General features: G+C 40.3%; 1 protein-coding gene across 1 annotated transcript in view; it reads left to right on the top strand.

Annotated features, from left to right (window-relative positions):
• MYO15B (myosin XVB) overlaps positions 1-16,387 on the top strand; it is a 100,864-nt gene that overhangs the window by 10,873 nt on the left and 73,604 nt on the right. Inside the window, exons 7-13 of the mRNA XM_067464812.1 lie at positions 1,100-1,213; positions 4,063-4,224; positions 5,595-5,708; positions 6,646-6,704; positions 6,792-6,915; positions 8,712-8,807; positions 13,835-13,960. Coding sequence (XP_067320913.1) covers positions 1,100-1,213; positions 4,063-4,224; positions 5,595-5,708; positions 6,646-6,704; positions 6,792-6,915; positions 8,712-8,807; positions 13,835-13,960 — 795 coding nt within the window. The remainder of the gene's footprint in view (positions 1-1,099; positions 1,214-4,062; positions 4,225-5,594; positions 5,709-6,645; positions 6,705-6,791; positions 6,916-8,711; positions 8,808-13,834; positions 13,961-16,387) is intronic.

The following is a 16,387-nucleotide window of genomic DNA, read 5'->3' on the forward strand; positions in this document are numbered from 1 at the left end:
AGCACAAAAGAAGCATTTCAGAAAAGATAAATTAGCCACTGGCACCATCTTCACAGCCCTCATTTATTTTATCTTCATGTTCCATGTTCTATTTAGAAATTTCTTTATTATTATTATTATTATTACTAAACTTTATTTGTACCCCGCTAGCATCTCTCAAGGGACTCAATGCGGCTTACAAAGGCCAAGGCCTCAACACAACAACAACAAACAATAACAATACAATTCAAAGCAAATTAAAAAAAATTAAAAGCATAAGCAATAGCAAACATTACACCATTACACAATAAAACCAGGGCCGGGCCAGTGATGGGTACAGGTTAAAAAAGTACTGGGTGCACTTTCTTTTATGGAAAAGGGATGTGAGGCAAATTAATGAGTATCATAGAAACACGAATTTGGGCAAGATCCAGCTTCAATCATTCCCAGCCAGTATGGCCATTAATCAGGGTGATGGGAGTTGGAATACAAAATGCCTGGAGGATACTATGTTGGTGGATCCCATGAAGTGGGAAGGCCATTTTTAACTCACCACGTCTAAACTGGAAAATCCCAGTGCACCTTAATTTGAACAATGGCACAATAGTGTAAAAGGGGTGTTGTTGATCTGCTGATGGATGGAACTAGGTCTTCTTCAGTACCCCACCATCCCTGCCTCCCCCATCCAGGCGTTCATCTGAGATCACAGAAAAGTATAGGGCAGTTAGTAATCCCTCTGCCCCATCACAGCCAACTTCTCACTGCTTATTTTGTTGATCTATTCTGTAGGCATCTACAGCTCTCCAAATATTGTACTCCAAGTCCCAGCTGCCCTTTTCAGCATAGAAAATGGCAAGGCGTGCTGGAGGACTAAAGGATTCCAAGCCTTGAGTTACAGAGTAATGGAACTACTCCTAACTGATAGAGCTACTCTATGGGCCCTTCTGCACAGCCCCATATCCCAGAATATCAAGGCAGAAAATACCACAACATCTGCTTTGAACTGGGTTATCTGAGTCCACACACACATAATGTGAGATTTGCTGCCTTGATATTCTGGGATATAGGGCTGTGTGGAAGGGCCCTATCTCTATCTCTCTTTTTCTTTCTTCTGTTTTAGGGCCCTGGGGAGAGGAGCTTCCATGTCTTTTATGAGTTACTTGCAGGGCTGCCAGTAGAACAAAAGGAAAAACTATATCTGCAGGAGCCAGAAACCTACTTTTATCTCAACCAGGCAAGTAAAGAAGAAGTTCTAAATACAGGGGTGTCTTTCCTGTTTTACACATAACTCTCTAATAGTTCACAAATGAAAACTGGCACACACTTAGCAAAGTAACATTAGAGTGTGTTCAATATCAAAAAAGTTACTAATGAGGAAGAATACATTGCAGCAGTTTGCTTTTCCCTGAGTCCACTGAGAAGGTCTAGCTTCCATCACCACCTCCTCCCTCTATTGAGTTAATTGAGTGCAAACTACTTTGCACCTTGAACTCAGTTGGAAGCAACTGAAGCAAACCAAGGGCAAATTGGAAAAGTGGGCAAAAAACTGGGATGTTTTAAGCATATTTGAAATGGGATGGGAGAGGAATAATTGGAACTGTCCTTGCCAGGTCAGGACAATTGGAGAATATGCTTACATATTAATATAGAGTAAATCATAATGAGACTTGTGAAATTGAATGGCTAAAGCGACATGAAAGGTGGTTTTGAATACCTTAGAGTAAATTCTCTGTCCTCAGGTAAATCTAAGAGGCTGGATTTTTCACCATAACATCTGTGTATCTGTATGTGTACAAGCATGTTTGTGTGAATGCCTTCACGTTATGATGAAGCTATTAATTTCATAGGATTTTCTTAGGCAAATAATACAGTTGGTCCTCCATATCTACAGATTCTGCATCCACAGATTCCAACATCCACAGCTTAAAAATACTTAAAACAAAACCCAAAAGACCAACTTTGGTTTTGCCATTTTAAATAAGGCACACAATTTCATTTAGTCAGTTCATAAAATGGGACTGATGCATCACTGGATTTGGACTTCCATGGGGGTTGGGTCCTGAAACCAAGCCTTAGTGGATGCCCATTGTCTTCAGGGCAGGGCTACCTTTGCCTTCTTCTGAAGCCTACCCTACATCACTTGACTGGCTCAGCCCAGCCTCCAGGGCCTGATGAGATCAAGTGCCTTCAAGGTATTTACACCCTTAGTGGTTCCTTTACCAAATTGCAAGGAATCTTTTGATGATTTAAAACAGATAAAGCTTTGCAAAGTGTTCAGATCTACACTATAAAGTTTTTTCGGATCTATTGTTTGTAATCAATGCAAAATCAGGTCATAATCAAGCAGTGTCCTGTGTTACAGTTTACTACAGGTAAATAAGCAGTTACTTGTAGTACTTTACCATATAGCTATCTACAGTGAAAATTCCTTTTAATCACACAACTGATGAAGTTGGCTCTAATCCATCGTTTCTCAATCTGGGGGGTCGGGAACCCTGGGGGGGGGCATTGTGAGGGAGTGTTAAGGGGGTCGCCAAAACCCACCAAAAACAGTATTTTCTGTTGGTCATGTGGGTTCTGTGTGGGAAGTTTGGCCCAATTCTATTGTTAGTGGGGTTCAAGGGGCTCTTTGATTGTAGGTGAACTATAAATCCCAGCAACTACAACTCCCAAATGACAAAATAAATCTGTGCTGGTCAGTGACCATAATAAAGTTTTGTTGTTGTTGACAAAATCAATCCCCCCAATCCTACCAGTATTCACATGTGGGCATATTGAGTATTTGTGCCAAATTTGGTCCACTGAATGAAAATACATCCTGCATATCAGATATTTACATTAGGGGTCATAGCAGTAGCAGTGAAAATAATTTTATGGTTGGCGGGGGGGGGGGGGGGGTCACCACAACATGAGGAACTGTATTAAGGGGTTTGTGGGATTAGGAAGGTAGAGAACCACTGCTCCAGGCCCATAGCCAGGATTTCATTTTGGGAGGGGGGGCCTGAATTTTTTTCAGGGGGGGTTTCAGGGGGGGCTGAGTTTCGGGGGGGGCTGAGTCTGAGTGAAAGAGGGTCTAGCCTAGCAAACCTTTTGTATCATTACCCCAATACCCCCATGCATATGGGATATATTGAGCATGGTGATCAGATCACGATATGAATAAACATAACAGTTTAAATAATGCACCAGTAAGGCCTTTTCGCAAACCACCATGAGAATTGGGGGGGGGGGCTGAAGCCCCTTGAGCCCCCCCCCCCCCCCCCCCCCCCCCCGGCTACATGCCTGCACTGCTCTAATCCAAGAAGGCCTGTGTACCAAGAAATTTCTTTCAAATGTGACTTCATATTTCTAACTTTCCCTTTGAGCTGAATAATTTTCTGACAAACACATCATGATTCACGTGATGAGTATGAGGCTTTCCCCTTTTGGCCTAGAATGCATTATGTGTACAATGAAAATGTATCCTGAAAATATATCCATCAAGAAAGGAATTCAAACTTCTTGCACATAGCTGTGAATGATACTAGATTATTCCTAGCACATATCATCATAGTTTCTGTTTTGAACTAACGACCAATACAGTTCCTTGTCTTTATTAGGATTGGGGAACCCATGGCTTTCTAGGTGCTGTTAGTTATACAGTTTCCATTATCCACACTGTCGGGATGGCAATTTTGCTCTCAAATATAATGTGCTATGCCACTCCATATAAAGTGTCTAGCTATAAACAATAGCAACATACAATGTTCACTGCTCAATGTTCACACTCCTTGTCTCTAACACATTCTCCTGCTTTTCAGGAGGACTTCTACTGGGCATGTAGAGAGCATGATATTACTGGAGTCAAATGAAAATTACATTCCAAAGTAGTCAAAGTGACAGATATTTTTATGGGCAGGCTTATTCATTCATATCAGTATACTGCCATTTATGTCTTGTCCCTTTCAAAATACCCGTATCCTAGCTATCATTTTTGTTAAGCATCATCCAAAACACTAAAAGTTTTGGGTGTGTGTGTGTGTGTGTGCATGCATGTACAATGTAGATTTGTGCATTCCTATGAATTTGTGCCATTTCTTCCAGGGTGGAGTCTGTGAGATTCCAGGAAAAATAGATGATAAAGACTTTCTGGTCTTGATCAAGGCTCTGCAGACAATTGGTCTTTCTGATGACCAGTTGACAGCCATCTGGGCAGTGCTTGCTGGCATTCTCCAGCTGGGAAATATCTGTTTTACGTCCTGTGAGGTATGTGGTGGTAATAGTGTCAATTTCAAGTTGACATGGACATCAACAGGAATGTCCCTAAGGGGTAATTTTCTCATTAGATCCAACATTGGGTTGTTGTAGGTTTTTTCGGGCTATATGGCCATGTTCTAGAGGCATTTTCTCCTGACATTTTGCCTGCATCTATGGCAAGCATCCTCAGAGGTAGTGAGGTCTGTTGGAACTAGGAAAAAGGGTTTATATATCTGTGGAATGATCAGGGTGGGAGAAAGGACTTTTGTCTGCTGGAGCCAGGTGTGAATGTTTCAACTGACCACCTTGATTAGCATTTGATTGCCTGGCAGTGCCTGGAGCAATCCTTTGTTGAGAGGTGATTAGATGTCCTTGTTTGTTTCCTCTCTGTTGTTGTGCTGTTGTAATTTTAGAGTTTTTTTTAATACTGGTAGCCAGATTTTATTCATTTTCATAGTTTCCTCCTTTCTGTTGAAATTGTCCACATGCTTGTGGATTTCAGTGGCTTCTCTGTGTAGTCTGACATGGTGGTTGTTGGAGTGGTCCAGCATTTCTGTGTTCTCAAATAATATGCTACTTCCAGGTTGGTTCATCAGGTGCTCTGCTATGGCTGACTTCTCTGGTTGAAGTAGTCTGCAGTGCCTTTCATGTTCCTTGATTCATGTTTGGGCAATGCTGTGTTTGGTGGTCCCTATGTAGACTTGTCCACAGCTGCATGGTATACGGTAGACTCCTGCAGAAGTGAGAGGATTCCTCTTGTCCTTTGCTGAATGTAGCATTTATTGGATTTTCCTGGTGGGTGTGTAGATAGTTTGTATGTTGTGTTTCCTCATCAGCTTCCCTATGTTGTCAGTGGTTCCCTTGATGTATGGGAAGAACACTTTTCCTCTGCGTGGGTCTTTGTCTTGACTCTCGTGGCTTGTTCTCGGTCTTGCAGCTCTACTGATGTCTGAGGTGGAGCATCTATTGGCCTGTATAGCCCAGATCCAACATTGTTCTTCCCCTAGACATGGCTAGAAGGGAAAATAGCAGTGCTTGCTGTTTAATTTCTCCCACATTTAGCCACCAGGCCTGGTCTGTATCACTGTGTCTGTCTTCATCCTGGCCAATCTTTCTGGAGACTGCCAAGGAATGAATCCCTTTGCGAGACAATCTAGGCAAGGAAGATGAAGACTTCTTCTAAAACCAAGCCACACCAGAATTTCATGCTTTTTCATTAGAGTATACCTGTCCTTTTAAACAGATGGACAATACCATAACATAACTGATATCTGGAATATATTATTTCTAGTATAAATCATGGCCACAGTTACTATCCCTCTCTTCTTTCTTTCTCCCCTGTCTCTATATCTTCATCATATGTATGCATGACCATGTAGAAAGAATACTTTGAGCTTGCAGTTATCCCCAGTGAAAAAGAGATCCAGATCATTGCCAATTTGTTGCACATTTCAGCAGATCTCCTTCAAAAAGCCATCACCCATCAAGTTACTGTGAGTATCTCCTCTTGCTTGGTATAGTCTCCTTTCTCACATTAGTTTTCTGCACAGAGGATTTGAGAAGTAGTGTGGTGTAGTGTGGTCTGAGTTAGGAATCCTGACTCTGGAGACAATGCAAACAATGCAAGCATTGAAGTGGATTAGGGCCAGAGATGTCAAACCTATGGCCCTCCAGATGGTTGGGCCTTCAACTCCAATGACCACTGGAGTAGTCAGTCATATCAGAATTTTTATTTGACCCCAGGATTAAGATTTTAGTTGCATTATGTTTATGTTCAGTTCCAGGTGACCCAGGAAAAGCATGTAAAAAGCGCCTGCTGGAATGCAAGAGTTGTGTGGGCAGAGTAAACTTTTAACTGCTTTTATGTTTCAGTCTGTAATTATGAATATTCTAGAAAGGAATTAAAATCCTAATGTGAGTATAGAATTTGATGTTTGTGGCTTAAGGAAAACCATAAGCTCTTCTTTCTACCTTTTCAAAATTAATGATTTGTAATTTCTGGAAAAAGTATAGAAGTCTGGAGTTTTCTTCCCAATAGATTAAGAAATTCAGCCCATTTGTATCATGCTCCTTTGATTATATAATATAATATAGTATTCAGGTGTGAATGTAATTTGCTAATCCAGCTATTTACAACAGTGGGAACGAAAGCTTTCATTTTTCAGAATGCAATTCCTTATTACAATACTTCTAAAATCAGGTGAACAAAAGAGTCCATGTCTTTCATGATAGTACTGATTGTATCATTTTATTGAGACAAGTCTGAACATACACAGAGGAATGAGTAAAGACAAAACAGAATATATTACATTTCTAAGTAAAGTGAAAGTTTTTGTTATCAAAACATCCCGCAATCGTAAATATTTCTGCTTTTGCTTTTCCTAAGTCATAATTCTAACTAATTTCAATTTCCAACATCTGTCTTCCCAGGAAACATGTTATGACCAGATATGTACTCCATTGTCAGTTGAAAGTGCCATAGATGCCAGGTGACCTTCTCTACTTTTATCTCTCTGCTTCTTTGGGTTCTTCATCCACGTTATAACTGTTGCCTCTTTCTCTTCCTCCTTTTTCAGGGATGCTATTGCCAAGGGTTTATACTCCGTGCTTTTTGAGTGGCTGATGATGACAATCAACGAATGGCTGTCTCCACTGGAAATGGACAGCACTGTTGGCATTGTTGACATATATGGCTTTGAGGTCACTTCCTATTTTCACTTTTTGATGTAACTGTCTGCTTCTCCCCTTTCTGAAGCATTTGCATGGGTTGTAATGATGAACTCCCTGAAGATGGTTGCCATAATACTTGTAGATAGATTCTTTTTCTCTGGCAGAGCTTGGTGCAGTGTCAGGATGTTTAGTGTGCTAACCAGTGGTCATGACAAAGAGCTTTAAAATATATAGAATATTCATTCCAGATAATAAATATAAAAAGCAGTAACCAAAGTTATAGATGAATTTCTAAGTGGCCAACATGAAGATGAATGCATGTTTTGAGTCTGCAGAGTAGTTTGTCTAGCTCCCCCTTTTTGATGTCAAAGCAAAAAAGGACACTTTTATGTGTTACATAACAAGTGAAATCACTCAAGAAAAAAATTGAACCAATTCTACAAGAGTTCCCACTTCCATTTGTCAGTAAGGGTTTCAGAAATCTGTATTTGGGGACACTATATGATTAGCATGGAAATGGGTAAAGTGTTGGGCTTAAGACTTGGGCAGGTTTTGTCCCTGTAGCCATTATGTGGCACACTCTCTCCAGGTATTCATGTCAGTACAGCAAAACAGAAAACCTTTGCTGGTCATCCACCCTACCTCCATCCCTTAACTCTTTTTCTCCCAATATATCTGGTCTGTGTTTGTGTTTGTGTGCCACCGTGTCCCCTCAGGTGATTTGGGGAAATTAAAGAAAGAACAGTGCAAGAGAGAGGAAGTACCTGTTATTCTTTAGAGACTTGTGCTATTTCTAAGGCAACTTATTTTAAAGGTAGGTAGTCTGCAAGACAAATACATACAGGGCATGCTGATGGCAGAATCTATGAACAATCAAGAATTGGAGTACAGAATTAGGAAATTTGTAGGACCAGGCAAAGGCCAGCCCAGAGTGAAGCTGCTACTACTTGAGACAGCCAAGTTTGGGTGCCATGAAAAGATAACAAGTTTCTAATTCTATGTTTTTTTTTCCCAATGGCAAAGGGACAGGAAGAAGTGTCTGGGTTTTTTCTTTCTCTTGTGCCAAAATAACCTGACTGGTATTGGATACTTTGCACTCGGACTCAGGGAGGGGTGTAAGATGTCATCTGCTTCTCTGCTTCAGGCAACAAAATTCTTTGAGCCAGCCCAAGAACCATTGGGAAATAACGTTATCACACCTGGGCTTTAAAGCAGGCAGTCCTGCACTTCTGCCACCTGCATAATTCTGGGAAATGTAGTTTGGGAAGGCGAGGACCTATGTAGCTGAGAATTCAAAATTCCCTGCCCTAAACTACGTTTCCAGAATTCTGCATGTGGCAGAAATTAGGGGCTGCCCATTTTAAAGCCCTGGTGTGGTAACATGCAAAGAGATTTTAATCTATATGAAATAATACAACTCCTCTCACTCTTCCTCTGGTAGGAAAGTTTCTAAATGCAAAGAAGATGAATAACTACCAACTTAGTTTTAATTGCAGTATGATGCCCATATCTGTGAGGGATGTGTCCTCAGACTATGGATAATAGCAAACCCTATTGAAATTATATTTTGGCTCAAGAATAAATGACTAGAGAGCATAGAAAATGCCTAGAGAGGGCATATTTTGTTAGATGTGGATAAATCATGGATACCAGATGTGGATAAAGAGGGGTTATATTATATGTTGTTCTCATCAGTTAAACTTGAGACCATGTATTCAAGTCAACACAATCTACTGTAATTTCTCTTGCACTGTCTATCACTTTTCTGATTGACTTGTGAACCAAGAAGTGGAAGAGGTATGTGTGACTTTTATATGTTTCCACAGGATCTTGGAGTGAACAGTCTGGAACAGCTATGCATTAACTTTGCCAATGAGCATCTTCAGCAATGTTTCAATCGGATAGTTATCTCACAAGAGGAGGTAAAGGAGATTGCTGGATGCACATATGGGTGCCACAAATGCCCACGAGCATAGGAGCAAACATAACCTTGGTTGAGAGGGAGAATGATTCTGGAGCTACTTCTTCTCAGTTTTTTTTTTAAAGGATAGTGCCTTGAGAAGGATGCAGGGCTAGGAAATGGTTCTTGTTTTTCATGATTTGGTGATACTAGTTGGTGTCAAGTACATGCACATTTTGCGTATTTGCTTCTTTAATGTTTTCAAAATTTTCTGTTGGGCATGAAGACTTTTATTTGAAGTACCTGTTTTTGAATATGTTCTGGAAAGTAAAAAAAAAGAAAGAAAAAAGCACTGATTAAGAAGTAGCTGGCCCCCCTGGTGGCGCAGCTATTTAAATCACTGAGCTACTGAACTTGTTGACTGAAAGGTTGATGGTTAGAATCTGGGGAGTGCAGTGAGCTCCGGCTGTTGGCCCCAGCTTCTGCCAACCTAGCAGTTTGAAAACATGCAAGGGTGAGTAGATCAGTAGGTACCGCTTCTGCAGTAAGGTAATGGCGCTCCATGCAGTCATGCTGGCCACATGACCTTGGAGGTGTCTATGGACATAGAATTGAGGATGATCACCACTACCCAGAGTTGGACATGACTAGACTTAACGTCAGAGGAAACCCTTACTTTTACTAAGAAGTAGCTGACTCCTTTCATGGTTTTTAGTGGTTGTATCATGGTCAGGCATAATTATATTGTTTTAAAAGTACCGTGATACAATATTTACACTAAAAGGTTAAAAATGAATTATGTTTAATTTCATCCAAGTTAAATCTAACTAGTTGTTTAGTGTTGAAATGTCTGCTGTATTATTACACTAAAACCCTTACCAGAAGGAAAGTGAAAAACCACACCCATTATGTTTCTTTTTCCACTTGTTTTAAGCTTATGAGAGAAGAAAACAGCTGCATGTTTTTTGGAAAACACTAATTCTCAGGCACCCACCCAAAGGGACAAATGTGTCCTTACATTCAGGAAGGATGACAGAAACAAGAACTGCTATCTAAAAATATAAACTAAATGCCAACTCCATAATTTACAATCATTGTCAATGCCAAAGTGCTACATAGATTATTTATATTACTTTTCAAAACCTGCAGCCAACACAATCAATTATTGGGTTGTTGTAGGGTTTTCCGGGCTATATGGCCATGTTCTAAAGGCATTTCCTCCTGACATTTTGCCTGCATCTATGGCAAGCATCCTCAGAGGTAGTGAGGTCTGTTGGAACTAGGGAAAAGGGTTTATATATCTGTGGAATGACCAGGGTGGGACAAAGGACTACTGTCTGCTGGAGCCAGGTATGAATGTTTCAACTGACCACCTTGATTAGCATTTGATTGCCTGGCAGTGCCTGGAGCAATCCTTTGTTGAGAGTTGATTAGATGTCCTTGTTTGTTTCCTCTCTGTTGTTGTGCTGTTCTAATTTTGGAGTTTTTTAATACTGGTAGCCAGATTTTGTTCATTTTCATGGTCTCTTCCTTTCTGTTGAAATTGTCCACATGCTTGTGGATTTCAATGGCTTCTCTGTGTAGTCTGACATGGCAGTTGTGAGAGTGGTCCAGCATTTCTGTGTTCTCAAATAAAATGCTGTGTCCAGGTTGGTTCATCAGGTGCTCTGCTATGGCTGACTTCTCTGGTTGAAGTAGTCTGCAGTGCCTTTCATGTTCCTTGATTCGTATTTGGGCAATGCTGTGTTTGGTGGTCCCTATGTAGACTTGTAAAGAGAGTCAAGACAAAGATCCACCCAGAGGAAAAGTGTTCTTCCCATACATCAAGGGAACCACTGACCGCATAGGGAAGCTGATGAGGAAACACAACATACAAACAATCTACAGACCCACCAAGAAAATCCAACAAATGCTACGTTCAGCAAAAGACAAGAGGGTTCCTCTCACTTCTGCAGGAGTCTACCGTATACCATGCAGCTGTGGACAAGTCTACATAGGGACCACCAAACACAGCATTGCCCAAACACGAATCAAGGAACAAGAAAGGCACTGCAGACTACTTCAACCAGAGAAGTCAGCCATAGCAGAGCACCTGATGAACCAACCTGGACACAGCATATTATTTGAGAGCAAAGAAATGCTGGATCACTCCAACAACCACCATGTCAGAGGAAAAGTGTTCTTGCCATACATCAAGGGAACCACTGACCACATAGGGAAGCTGATGAGGAAACACAACATACAAACTATCTACACACCCACCAGGAAAATCCAATAAATGCTACATTCAGCAAAGGACAAGAGGGATCCTCTCACTTCTGCAGGAGTCTACCGTATATAATGCAGCTGTGGACAAGTCTACATAGGGACCACCAAACACAGCATTGCCCAAACATGAATCAAGGAACATGAAAGGCACTGCAGACTACTTCAACCAGAGAAGTCAGCCATAGCAGAGCACCTGATGAACCAACCTGGACACAGCATTTTATTTGAGAACACAGAAATGCTGGACCACTCTCACAACTGCCATGTCAGACTACACAGAGAAGCCATTGAAATCCACAAGCATGTGGACAATTTCAACAGAAAGGAAGAGACCATGAAAATGAACAAAATCTGGCTACCAGTATTAAAAAAAACTCCAAAATTAGAACAGCACAACAACAGAGAGGAAACAAACAAGGACATCTAATCACCTCTCAACAAAGGATTGCTCCAGGCACTGCCAGGCAATCAAATGCTAATCAAGGTGATCAGTTGAAACATTCACACCTGGCTCCAGCAGACAAAAGTCCTTTCTCCCACCCTGGTCATTCCACAGATATATAAACCCTTTTTCCTAGTTCCAACAGACCTCACTACCTCTGAGGATGCTTGCCATAGATGCGGGCAAAACGTCAGGAGAAAATGCCTTTAGAACATGGCCATATAGCCCGGAAAAACCTACAACAACCCAGTGATTCCAGCCATGAAAGCCTTCGACAATACAATCAATTATTCTCAAACAGTAATATTTTGGAGAAAGACATTTCACTGTTCTATAATAAATGATAATAAAACTTCATTTGTATACTGTCCTATCTCCGTGAAGAGACTCAGAGCAGTTTCCAACATATAAGGCAAACATTCAATTGCTGGAAAGAAAATCATATAGACAATTACATCAAAGTAAACATATTCGACAATATAACACAGCCTAATTTAACTTAACCAACAAAACAACAACTAAAAACATAATAAAATACCAAAATTCCATTAAACACACTGAAAAAATAAAAAATTTAAATTCTATTAGTCTTTATCTGTTTTTTTCTTAGTGTGGGCCTCACTCTGCTGCAGTTGTCTCCTTTATTCTTCAGTGACCATGATTTCATTTCATTGCCATGATATACTCTCTGAAACACAAAAGAGAAACGTATCTTATGTTCAAACTTTAAAAAACCCACAATTAATAACTTAATTTGAATTTCTTCTCATGTCTGATCATAGCTATAGGATCTCATTTGAATTATTTCTGATCATCAGGAGGAGTATACCCAAGAAGATCTAATATGGACTCCTGTAGCCAAGATATCTACAGAGTCCTGCCTGGACCTGATAGCTGGGAGGCCACATGGGATCTTGCGTATCCTGGATGACCAGACTTTATTGTCACAGGTCAGGTATTTGTTAGGCTTCCTTTTTATATTTGCATCATGTGGACTACAAAGTTTTTCTGTAGGTTGAATCTTATTAAGGTGTTTGTGTGTGTTTGAAAAACATATAATCATTGCTGCTATCATCAAAAATAATCTGGATCTTCTAAAATGGAATTAATAAGATAACAAATGATGCAGCACGGTTGCACATGAAACTCTCACCTAGAATAATCCTTTGTTGGCAATGGATATGATTGCTGAAACAGTACTGCAAGACTGGCTGTTAGTTTGTGGTATGGGGCTGCTGATGTTTGCCAAAGCAAGCACCTAAAGTGTGTGCACAACTTACACACGTTTTAAAATGACTTCACATTCTCCTGGGAGCCCTGATTTGTTTGTAACTTTTTGATTTGTCTAGTCCAAATTCAGATGGCAGTCATCAGTCAGATGTCTAAGAGTGTGATAGAAGGCAACAATTATAATCATTATTTTGGGTTGCTGTGAGTTTTCCAGGCTGTATGTCCATCTTCCAGTAGCATTCCCTCCTGATGTTTAACCTGCATCTATAGCAGAAATCTGCAAGAATGAGGCAAATGGTTATATATACATCTGTGGAATGTCCAGGGTGGGAGAATAGAATCATTATTTTCATGGATACTTAAATAAATGTTATCTTTAGACAGTTCTCAGCTAGCATGCCCAGTGCTCATACTTGTTAGCAGTCTCTGAATGCGGCAATCCAAAAGTATAATATTCCCGGGCTTTGATTTACCATTTGGGACTTTGATATCCGAGGACCTTTTCTGGTGGTTTTTCATAAAACAGGAAATTATCTGAAGTTGCAGAGGAATTTGGATCCAGATAGCTTTCCTTAATGTAAATCCACTCTTATGGGTGAGACTCCCTGGAATCCAACCAAAATTTATTGTTAATAGAGTAATGATAGTGAGGATTCCATTTCTCACTCCTCCTTCAAATGCTGTGACTGTAGCCCAGTGTCGAAAGGCACACATCATACGACCAAATAGGACAGTGTCACTACAGATGGCATTTCAGTTGACAAAGAGTATAACACACACACACACTGCTTCCTGTGCCCATATTCCTACTGTCCTGTCCCTCCATTGTAACTGCTTCTCATAAGGTCTTCTGACATAGAGAAATGTCATAATAAACAACTGCAAGAGATGTGAATCCTTTACAGTGGTTCCCAGCCTTTGGTTCTCCAGGTATTTTGGACTTCCTCCCAGTTAGCTAAACTGGCTCAAGCTCCTGGGAAGTAAAGTCCCAAACTTCTGGAGGACCAATTATTTGGAAACACTGCTTAAACATTTCAAACATGTTTTCTGCTAGCACCAAATAATGTATTATTTTAATATAAATAATAGTTTTGTCCCTTCTTGCCCAGGCCACTGACCACACCTTCCTGCAGAAGTGCCATTACCATCATGCCAGCAGCCGTTGGTATAGCAAGCCCAAGCTGCCTTTGCCTGTCTTCACTATCCAGCACTATGCAGGACCAGTTACCTACCAGGTACTCAAACAGAAAGATACTTACTCACCTTGTTCATGCTGCTATTGACATTTCTCCTATTTTCATATGTTTGAATATAGCTTAGTAGAACACTGTTTTAGATAGGTCAAGGTTGAGTTGTGTTCACTAACGGCAAGCAAAATGTGTAAATTTGCCATCCCAAGTGCTTTATAGAAGGGTTTATGTCTGTGGTGGAGATTTCTCATGTAGCATCCACAAATACCAGCTTACAGTCAGCAAAGATCCTGGCTCTATCTCTTGCTTCCTTCTGCCTTGGTCGACCAACTGGGATGCCCAGAGAAGCCCCAGTACAGTAAACCTGTTATATATGCTTTTTTAAAAGCAGGGCCTTCTAAATTTGTATATTTCTCTTTTACTTTCAAGTTTAAGATATATATTGTGACCATGGCTTTGCATAGCTCTGTGAAGAGGAAAGTGCTTTTGTAATGGAAATTCAAATAATGACTTCATTGTGTTGGGCAAGCTATGGCAAATGAGGCTTCCAGTTTACAATGAAGCTCTAAAAGTAACCTAACATTTTAGGCCAGTGGTCCCCAGGTGTTTTGACCTACAACACCCAGAAATCCCAGCCAGTTTACCAGCTGTTAGGATTTCTAGGAGTTGGAGGCCAAAACGTCTAGGGACCCACAGGTTTTAGGCCTTAAGATTCTTCTTAGAAATTTGAAAATCAAGATTCTTCTATCAGGGTCATAGGTAAGATAGGATATACTAAGAGGCATTTCATAGTGCTATTCTATACACGCTAGCTTAGAAATAAGCCTCATTGAGTTTAACAGTATGTTCTCCCAAATTAGTGTGTATACAACGGTAGTCTTAAGAAGCTCAGTGAACCAAACTTTTAAAGAACAGTATATAACTGATGTTGGGACTTGGCTTTACAGGTCCACAAGTTTCTGAATAAAAACCATGACCAGCTGCATTCAGAAATTTTGGATATTTTCTCCCAAAGCCATCTCAAGGTATAGTGAATGCAATATTTATTTTTTGCACCTGTCATATGCACTTTGCAGACTCTTCCTGTGGTTTTCCAGTTCAGAAAAACAGAGCAATATCTGTCTTTAACATTGTATCTACATAGTGAATGTCAAAAGTGACTTTAAAACATGGTAGTTGGGAGCTTTGAACTTGTAGTTGACATTCATCTACTCAGATCAGATATTTTATGCCTCTGACAGCTAATTTATACTGGACATTTGAGGGCTCATCTATACAGGAGCAACCTTGGATCTGGCACATTTGTGCTGCATCTGAGGCTGCTGGTCAGACAGTCCAGAACCACATCTGCTCCACTTCTCCATGTCAAACAGCGTCCCATTTGGAATTAACTGGATTTTTTAGAAGTTTAGAATTCATTAGAAAAATACATTATATATTCTTTCACATGGTCATAAACAATAAAATGAATAACCATTACCGTACTTTCAAAAGTGAAGCCAGTTGATATTTAAGCTAATTTTATAATGGATGCAAATCTCCACGATTACATACATTTTTATATAATTGTATCTAACATACAAAAAGCACAACCTGATTATAAAATTTACATCCTGGAATAGCATAGTCTTATTTAAATAAAGAATATCCATTCTGAAATAAAGTGTACCATATTTCAACACAGAGACCGTTGAACAATGGGTGATTGCTTTCTATATACAGAATGAAAGATGCTGGTCCAGCTGTCTGCTTGTCTTTGTAAATGAATGTTCCAAGATTATTCTGAATCTTTATGGTCTTTGGTTTCTATATGTCTACCTGAAGCTGCTCTCCAGCCTTTTCCAAAGAGTTAAAGTACAACAGGCCAACTGGAGGGAACCAGGCACTAGGATCCAAGAACTACAGCGTCAATCACCTACACTGGCATCTAGATTCCAGCAGTCTTTGCAAGAGCTCACAGCTAAATTAGACAGGTAAGGGAGTTGGCTCAGAGAGACATGTCACTGCAGCTGACTCACAGCACCACCCTTTATGTGCAGGAAATGTGAGAGCATAAGGATGATGGAAGAAATTATCAAAGAGCAGAAAGCAGGGATTAGCAAAGAAACCTCACAACCTGGGATATGTCTTTTGTCTGTGAGAAAAATAGAAATATAGGCAGTCCCCGAGTTACAAAGATCTGACTTACATACGACTCATAGTTAAGAATGAGAGTGAGACAACAGGAAGTCCCTCGGAAGGGAAATTCATTCCTGGAAAAGTTATCATGGGGAAAAGAGGCCTCCACTTTTTCACACCAATCCTTGTTTCCACAACAAGCCATTTTTTTTTCAAAATCCAATTATCACAGGGACAGAAAGTGCAGTGAAATCTTCTGAACAGGGGCACAGGTGGCAAAACAAACACCACAGAGGTGTTAATCCTTCCCTGATCTTGGGGACTGCCTGTAGTCCCATTTAGCAATGTAAATCC

Source organism: Anolis sagrei, chromosome 2 (genome assembly GCF_037176765.1).
Source record: "Anolis sagrei isolate rAnoSag1 chromosome 2, rAnoSag1.mat, whole genome shotgun sequence".
NCBI lineage: Eukaryota > Metazoa > Chordata > Lepidosauria > Squamata > Dactyloidae > Anolis > Anolis sagrei.